At 37.6% G+C, this 9189-nt stretch overlaps 2 protein-coding genes across 4 annotated transcripts; one reads left to right on the top strand and one right to left on the bottom strand.

The window, feature by feature from the left end:
- Window positions 1-206: 206 nt before the first annotated feature.
- Window positions 207-3726, top strand: LOC144553397 (F-box protein SKIP14-like). Its single transcript, XM_078301545.1, has 3 exons — window positions 207-413; window positions 511-1663; window positions 2409-3726. Exons 2-3 carry the CDS (start codon window positions 908-910, stop codon window positions 2871-2873), a joined length of 1221 nt encoding a protein of 406 aa, XP_078157671.1. The 5' UTR covers window positions 207-413; window positions 511-907; the 3' UTR covers window positions 2874-3726.
- A 2865-nt stretch (window positions 3727-6591) lies between these two features.
- LOC144553408 (Restriction endonuclease, type II-like superfamily protein) lies at window positions 6592-8797 on the bottom strand. Of its 3 annotated transcripts, none has more exons than XM_078301572.1 (3): window positions 8665-8797; window positions 8206-8260; window positions 6592-7741 (listed from the first exon to the last, which is right to left on the bottom strand). In XM_078301572.1, exon 3 carries the CDS (start codon window positions 7707-7709, stop codon window positions 6777-6779), a length of 933 nt encoding a protein of 310 aa, XP_078157698.1. In that variant the 5' UTR covers window positions 7710-7741; window positions 8206-8260; window positions 8665-8797; the 3' UTR covers window positions 6592-6776. The 3 variants fall into 3 exon arrangements, with proteins under 3 accessions (XP_078157698.1, XP_078157682.1, XP_078157691.1); XM_078301556.1 differs by having other exon boundaries at window positions 6592-7745; XM_078301565.1 differs by lacking the exon at window positions 8206-8260 and having other exon boundaries at window positions 6592-7745; window positions 8665-8749.
- Window positions 8798-9189: the final 392 nt, after the last annotated feature.

Genomic DNA, 9189 nt, shown 5'->3' on the forward strand with positions numbered 1-9189 from the left:
AGAACAAGATGAACGGTTCGGATCGACTGTTTGAACTTTTAAAATAAAAAGAGTGTTCATTTTACAAATAGGTCCTTATGTCCATAGAAGCATCACTCTTATTTTAAACATAAACAAATTTTAGTGTGAAATTAGCTTTTTTCGTAAGGGTATATAAACAACAATCTCATTCCCGTGTAAATCAAGCGAAGGCAGGCGAAAATTCTAGTTGTGCCCTCGCGCCCCGCTGTCTCTCTCTTTCTCTAATTTCTCTCTCCTATCTCTGTCGCTCTAAAATCCCCTCTCTCTCTTTGTGCCGTTATACCTAGAAACTGAGTGGAGGCGAGAAAGTCGCGGGAATTTAGCTGAGCGCTATTCATCTTCCTTCCTTCGTCCTCTCCTCCCCGACAGAAAGGCGATAGCTTTGTATCTAGGTAAATTTCCCGTATATTTCTTGTACTTTTCAGGAGCAATTGCTGCGCCGCGACCCATATATTTTTATCTGATCGGGATTGTTTCTGTATTGATCAGGTTTTGGTTTGTTTTATCGGTGATATTACGAGAGAATAAAAGGAGGAAGATCAAGAGGCTCTGTGAGATTTTTGTTGCTGGGTATTTTTATTGCTGTCGAAGATTGAGGGTTTCTTGGGCTCGTGATAAGATCTGTTCTTTTTATTAATTTGTTATTCTTTGATATATTGTTTAGCTTAGTTAAGAGAGAGAGAGAGAGAGAGAGAGAGAAACCTATCAAAGAGTAAAAAAATATTTGATTTTATTCTAGGGTTTCTATTGGAGATAGGTTAGATGGTTTAGCTGGCAAGATAAGGGAATGAGAGAAAGTTAGAGAGAATTTAATTAGAGAAAAAATTATTGGGTTTTGATCTAGGTTTTGCATTTGGGATTGTTTAGAGAGAGAGAGAGAGAGAGCATGGCTCTCGACGAATTTTCATTTCACCCATTGTCTGGTTCTCGATCCGGTCGAGACTTAGATTACCGATTTTTGTACCCTTCTTTTGGTTTTGCTCCTGATTGGGATTGCGTCGACATGGATTGTGAGGCTGCAGACATAGATTGCCGTTTCAATCATGCGGCACAATTCAGCAAAATATCTGCCACCGACTGGGAATTTGTTGCCATGGATTGCCAGACCCCAAATTTTTTGCCAGACGACCCATTTGAGATGGATGTCTCTAACCCGGCACGTATCCTCCCACATGACCCTTTTGAGATGGACATTCAGACCTCCTTAAACAATGCCATTTCAGATTTAATCTGTTCTTTGCCCAACCTGGTTACTACTTCGTCTTCTCCTATGGTTTCTGACGAGAGTGCGGCCTCTAGTGCCTCGTCAGAAATGGAGGTGCCAAGTTCGTCAGCTCCTGTCTCAGCAGCTAGTCAAATCCCTGAAGGGATGGTGTATGCACTTGGTTACTTGGGTGTGAAAGACCTGCTCTCGGTCGAGCAAGTGTGCAAATCTCTGCACGAAGCGGTGAGGGGAGACCCGCTTCTATGGATGTCAATTCAGATTGATTCACCTTTGAGCGAGAGAATAAATGATGAGACGCTCTTGAAGGTAACAAGAAAGGCACAAGGGAATCTGAGAGCACTTAGTATGGTGTCTTGTTTGTATGTGACTGATGAAGGGTTGAGGTGCGTGCTTGAGGAGAATCCATTGTTAACCAAGGTTAGTCCTATGTGAATTTGAATTTGCTCATTTCAGAATTGTATATTCTTGGCCAACTACTTTCTTTGTTTCCGAATTAAATACAAATGTCTCCGATTTTAGAATGCAGAGGACCAAATTGATCAGATAAAAGCAATGAGCTGGCAAAAAATTGTTGCTTTTTTGCCTGGGTCTTAGGACCTAAGCATCAGAAGAGTTGTGCATACATGAGATGGTGAGAGTGTGGGAGGGGAGGGCAGGGAAAGTTAGATGAGAAGGGAAATACTCTTGACCCTTGCTTTAAAGTTTAGATTGTAAGATGTCAATGTTTACTATTGGGTTGAACAGGTAAAATAAACATCTGTCTTTCACTAAAATGTGTTCCCTTCCAAATTGTTGATGCAGCCGATTTGCTTTCGTCCCCATTCTCTTCCCTTGCCTACACTGCATATCTGTTGAGCTTGAGTAGCCAAATGTAAAAATTGCTGCAGAGATGCTATCTTTGGAAGATGCTGCAATTATACATGTTCCCAATTATGCTGAACTAATGAAAAGTAATTGGCCGTAAAGCACTAATGAAATTAAAAGAATATGATGTGCAGATCTGTTCATTTCTGAATGTAGATGTGCTATTTTAGAGATTTTTTTATGCTCAAACTTATATTATCATCCAAGTTTCACATTGAGCAGTGGATTTAGAAGTAACCATTTTTACATTCTAAATTGTACTGTAAGAATTAACAAATGACGAATTTTTTGTATGCAGTTATATGTGCCAGAATGTGCAAGGCTAACTTTAGATGGCCTCATCCCAAATCTGAAATCCTTCAACTCCAGAAACTACCCTGGGATAAAACACCTCAAGCTGGGCCGCCTCTTCAACATATCTGAAAGCCACTACAAAGATCTCACCGCCTTGCTCAGTGCAAATTCATGCCACCCAAGTGCACAGCCAAAACCTCGCTTCTACCATGTTGCGAGGTTCTCCATGACATGCAATGAGGACCGTGCGCTTGACATAGAGGTGTGCCCTGTCTGCAAGAAGTGCCGGCTTGTTTATGACTGTCCTTTGGAAAGTTGCAAAGGGAAGCGGGACCCATGCCGGGCTTGCGAGTCATGTATACTCAGGTGTTTGCTGTGCGGGAAGTGCATAAGAGATAGTGCATACGTCGAGACCTTCTCACTTGAGCATCTCTGTTCCAACTGCTGTAAGTGCCCATCTGTGGAATGAGTTGGTCTGGTTTTGGTGATATTATCCGTTGTTGGTTCTTCTCTTTCTTTTTGGTTCTTGAGTAGTTTGTCTGGTAGCTGCTAAAAAAAAAAAAAAGGAGAATGAAAAAAGGGTAAAAAAAAGGAAAAAAAAAAGGAAAAAAAAAGAAGAAGGAGAAAATAAAGGAAAAATAACTCTGTAGGTGTATTTTTTCTCAAATGCCTGATGTGAAAGGGGTGGGCCTGAAGTAAGCAGTTGTCTGTTAGCTGCTATGAGGGAAAAAAAAAAAAAAAAAAAAAAAGGAGAACTAGAGTAAAGGAATAAAGGAAAAATAAGGAAATAAAGTGTGGCTTTATCCCTCGGAAATGCTCAACTTTAGGAAGGGGTTTGCCTGAAGTTCTGAGCACTCCAAAATAAGATAAAAAACCATATAAAGAAAGGACAAAAATGGAAATGGTGTTGGGCGGTCTCCAAGTTCAAGTGTGTTGTGCAATTCGGCAAGGTGACTGTCAGGAAATAATATGGAGCTTTTGGAAGGTAAGTTTGTGTGAAAGGAGTTGTTATGATGGTCTTGTGCTTTCCTGTTGTTATGGAAAGTAAGCTGTGTTGTGTCGGTATGAGAAATAAGTTGTGTTGTGTCGGTATGAGAAATAAGTTGTGCCGTGTCAGTATGTAGGACAAGTCGTACGACATAATACTTGTCCCTGTTTGGAGTTAGTGTTATCTCGGTTCTCATCTGGAAAGATAATAATCTATTGGGGTTTAGCATCTCTTTGTTGTAGTTATGATATCGCAGCTGTTGTCTGCGGAGTGTTGTAATGTGACAAATGAAATGGCTGTGTTTAAATATGCTTTTGTTGGATGCTCATGCAAATCTGAATGCTATCTCGGGTTTAATATCCTTTTGTTGTAGTTATGATATCGCAATTGTTGTCTGCGAAGTGTTGTAATGTGACAAATGATATGGCTGTGTTTCAAAATATGCTTTTGTTGGATGATCATGCAAATCTGAATGCTATCTCAGGTTTAATATCCTTTTGTTGTAGTTATGACATCGCAGCTGTTGTCTGCAAAGTGTTGTAATGTGACAAATGACATGGCTATGTTTAAATATATGCTTTTGTTGGATGATCATGCAAATCTGAATGCTATCTCGGCTTTATATCTTTTTGTAGTTATGATATCGCAGCTGTTGTCTGCGAAATGCTGTAATGCAACAAATGACATGGCTGTGTTTAAAAATGCTTTTGTTGGATGATCATGCAAATCTGAATTCTATCTCAGGTTTAATCTCTTTGTTGTAATTATGATATTGCAGTTGTTGTCTGTGGAATGCGGAATGTTGTAATGCGACAAATGACATGGCTGTTTTTAAAAATATGCTTTTGTTGGATGATTATGCAAATCTGAATGCTATCTCGTGTTGAAATTTCCTCTCATTTTTGGGTTAAATTGATCTTTACCTTTGAAATTTCCTGTCAATGGATTTGATTTTAGCCGAAAGAAGGCATTGCTGAATTTTTCCTGACGACAAGTTTTTCTCAACATTAGCCCTTTTAGAATAATAATATTACCTTTTTTATTGGAAATTTACTGATTTGGTTCTATGCTGTTGTGTCCACTTTCAAGAGAATTTACCTTACAAACAACGCGCAATCCGTGTTGGAAACATGTTCTGTACAGTTCCTCGTAATTAATTCTACACACTGGAGCAAAAATAACTCGTCATAAATGGACAACCCAGCTGTGATAGGATCATTTTCCTCAGCACATCAATATTATCTGATATTATAATTGTTAAAACATAAGGCCATTCTCGAGTCTCAACGGTCAATATCTTGTCCAAAACACATTACATAAATCCTGTTTTCTCCTCAACACCAGAGCCAATGAGAACTAAAAGAAAGGAAGATTCCATGACTAGGAATTGAAGCAAGAGAATCCCCTTGGACAAGTCATACTGTAACTTGGAAGTGAGGAAAAACACTTGGACACGGTCACACGGATATCCAATTCAGTTCCAAAAGAAATTGCTTGGGGCATTCCTAATTTTTCATGGAGTTGCTTCCCCTATTAAACTTTACACAATGCCCCTTCGTCTTGATTTATATGCATCTTTTGATCTGAAAATTATTCTGATAAAAACTATATCACTTGATTTTCGTTGTCGCCTAATTTATAAAGCATATGACGAATAGTAACCTCATACTTCTTTAAAAAATAAATGAATAAAAGACGGTTTCGATCTTGCATACTATAATAGTGCTAAATAATTTTCAACTTCTGATAAATTATTTGAAAATTTGGAAATTTAGAGTTACTGACAAACCGAATAAAACTATTTTTTTACTTCTGACATGCTACACTTATAGTTACATTTAATTAATGACAATATATGAACGTAGGGGTGAAAACAATATGCATAATATCCAAGCTTCTAAATAGCTAGCTATAACCTAGAAAGCTAAGCTACGGGGTAAAACTGCGCTAATCAAGCTACGGCCGCTATAGCGGTAATAGCGGTCCGCTATAGCGCGTAGCGGCAATAGCGGTCCGCTATGCTACACGGGGTTATGATTTTGCAATTTTAATGGGCCTTAATGTCCATATGGGCTTTTTTTTTACTTTATCAAGCTATATCAATACAATGGAACATGTACGGGCTATACCGCTATATCAATTAAATTTTGTATCATGCATTAATATATGGTAGTGGTATATTTTGAATATAAAATATATCGATAGTTTTTTAATTAGAGATATTTTGAATGACAATTTGAACTTTGTATTGGTTCAATATGAATATTAGAACTTCTTAATTAATTTGGTATTTTTTTTTCTTGATGAGATATTTTTACTATTAGTAGAAATATAAAATATAATTTTTGAAATAAAAAAAATGCTATTTATAATAGCTTTCGCTATAGATCCGCTATTCGCTAAAGCTTTTTTTTTTTGTCTCCCCGCTATACCGCTATAAACGCTATTTAGATCCTTGATAATATCTTATCCGTATATGAAAAATTAGATGTGAATATCCGATATCTAAATATCCTTGTGGATATGAATACTTATATGGTTTTATGTTTCAATTATCCGAATAGTAGGTATATATCATATATTTTAATATATATATTGAAAATATTATATTATTCACTATTATAATTAAATAAATATTATGAATTTTAGTATTTTTTATATTATTTTAATAAATATCCGATCCGATTCCATCCATATCTGATATCCGTATCGAGAAAATTTTAAAAATATGAATATGGTTTTACCACTATCCACTCCATTTTCACCCTATATGAACGTCATTAATTAATTAAGATGCTGTGAAAACAACAAAAATAACAACAGCATTAGTAAGAGCGCCAACTTGTCATATGAAAAAAGAATTAATAAAAAGAGAAAGCTAGTGTTGTTCGAAGCAGCACCCTACATTATGATTAAGCAATAAACCACACGAGGAATTCTGTTTAGGCCCCTTGAAACTTTCAAGCTGGTCCTTTTTTAATGATACTATCAAAATCGGTCGTTAAAATTAATTATTTATGCCATATTGACCCTTCCTTTGGATTCTATATTAATTGCCCTTATTTTGGTTCAGAAAGTTATTTGGGCTATTGAATAATGTTTAAACACGGACATATAATTTTCCAGTCCACTTAATCTCATGCACTGTTAGGATGTGCCATCTTTCATCAATTTATTAAGCAAGGAATCCAAAGAAAATATCAAAATAACACCGACAACTAAAATTAAGAACCAGAATGTTACATTTAACTCAGGAGCAATATCAGAATTGCTCAACTATTGATACAGAGAATTTTTTTCTTCCCAAATAATGCTGGTACAGAGAATTTTTCTTCTGAAATAATCCACCAGCAGCATGCATATAAATAAAGAATCGCTGAATCTTTACTTGAAGAATTCAACATGACCGGCAATGTCCTTGCACAACAACTTTGCCTCAACAGCAAGCTTTCGACTCTTAAAAAGTACCAAATTGGTTTGTGCATGTTTTGGCGGAGGCTCAAATGCCTTTGCATGGTCCACCTTTCCCAACAAAAAAGACTGTCTGGCTGGCACCACATGTCCAAACCAGAAATCATGCAAAATCCTGTGAATCAGCTCCCAGTATCCTCTATCCCTGTTAACCCTAAATATGCTACTACCATTTGGGGTCCAACAGAACAAATCTACCCACTCTCGATTCATTACTTCCATTTGGCCTTGCACTTGAGGCATGTAGTAATACGGCATTGCCTTCCATGGCAATGCCAACTCGGGCTTCCCTTTATTAAATGGACACTTTACCTCTAAAATACCGCCATCAGGGTAACAACCCAAGACCCCATCAGGGGAGGCACCAAGCCAGCCTGAACCCACATCGGCATGTGTAGCAAACCCTAGAAATGCAACTTCACGACCTGTGATGCTTTTGTATTTTTCTATCGCGACAGCCTCGTTTAATACTCCCCAATTCATGGCAGCCTTAGCAGACAAATCAAAGGATGGGGTTTCTGGTGTGAAAACCTTCTCGTGCCAAAGCTCAGCTCGGCGGTTACCACTCCAGAAACCGAGAGCAGTGCTAAAAGAGCTAGTTGTGAGTTTATCCTTGCGCAAGGCAAACCACTCATCAGACCTCTGGGGCACATCTGACGAGGTGAGGTGAGAGACTACTGGTAAGGCTGAGGAAGTGGTGCACAGGAGAAGCGGCAGAGAAGGCCGGGGTGTGATTCGGTGTAACGAGGTGCTGCTGGTGCCTTTCCAAGGGATGAAGTTTTCGCAGTTTTGTATTGATGGGATTGATCTTATCGGCTTGGTGAAAGGGATAGTTGCACGTGCCATTTCACTTGAAGTTGTTTCAAATGAGTCAGGGTCTGGCTGAAAGGACATGAAGAAATGAAACGAGAGCAAACAGTAAGATGACAGAGGCTGTATACTGATGTGTATAAAAAGATGACAAAACAAATGTTGTAAAAAATGCCAAGAGTGTAAGGTAGATTGATAAGGGATGAAATGAAAGAAGGTATCTACTCAAAGGAATGCCTGGATGCACCATACAAGTAAACAGAATCAACTAAGAAGATGAAAAGAACAAAAATTTTAAGAAGATTGTTGGAGGATGCTTGTGAGATTCTTTGATTGTTTCTTTTTAAGTCCTTCAAAAAAATTACACTTTGGGTGAAGCAACATCAAGCGGCAAGTGTGTATTGAAAGAAACATGCATACTGATTGACCCAACAAATTATTATTATACTGACAATAAACATTGCTAACTTGTAAAAATAACCAAGAAGACAAAATCTCCACATTCTCTGCAATAAGTACTAAAATGCAATACCTGTCTTACTCCATTCTATCCGTACAAACAGGAATCACAGGTTCTTCTATTTTAACTGCATGAGCCAAAATCACAAATTGTTAGATTTGACACTCGAGTTAAAAAACACTTGAAGCTCATAAAAATAAATACATTGCATTTTCCTCAAATTTTTGGCTTTTCACCACCTTCAAAAGTTCAAAAGCATGTTACTGGTAGATTATTTGGAAGAAAAGAGCTTTATATTCAATGCATCAGGTATACTGGTTTGCCATGCTATTTATGTCATACAAAGATACACACTATTGACACCATTTCTCATGCGTGCTTATGTAATAGCTATCTTACACAGCACTGAAATTTTGGTTTGAGTAATTTATCAAACACCTTGAGAGCATTCAACCACTCAATATGTAAAAATCAAATATAAGCCTTCCAAATACTATTTACAAACATGAATCACCAAATAGAGATACGCACATTTTTGAGCCTCCGGCCGAGAATTTGGACTGGCGAAGGTTTCACTCAATCGGCTTCTCTAGGTCACTTCGCTTGAGAACTGTCATGAACGAAAGAGGAAGGGAAGAAACACGGTAAGGGCATCGAGTTAAATTAGTTTAATGGGCCAGACGCAAATTATTGGGCTGAAACATTTTTTGGGCTGTCTCATGGGCAGATTCTTATCAAATGCAAAAGGTTTGATTGAATTCTTTCTGCACCAGTACCAGCAAGCCTATATTGCCATCTATACTTCGACCGTCTGTCTGTCTTAACTCAAACCGCCTGTTGTACTCTCTAGGCTCATATTGAGCCTCGTAACGGGCTTCAGCGCAAGCAATTTAATCCGGGCTGAATATATATCAGTTTAATATCCCTTTTCTATAGTAAAATTTTCAATTTTTCTATTATATGCTGGCAGCTGGCTTAAACATAAATTTTACAAATCTATAGGAATACTATTTCTGTAATATACTATAAATTTTCTTCTGCTCTTGTTATATATAT

The sequence above is a fragment of the Carex rostrata genome, chromosome 1 (genome assembly GCF_964058835.1).
Source record: "Carex rostrata chromosome 1, lpCarRost1.2, whole genome shotgun sequence".
Taxonomy (NCBI): domain Eukaryota; kingdom Viridiplantae; phylum Streptophyta; class Magnoliopsida; order Poales; family Cyperaceae; genus Carex; species Carex rostrata.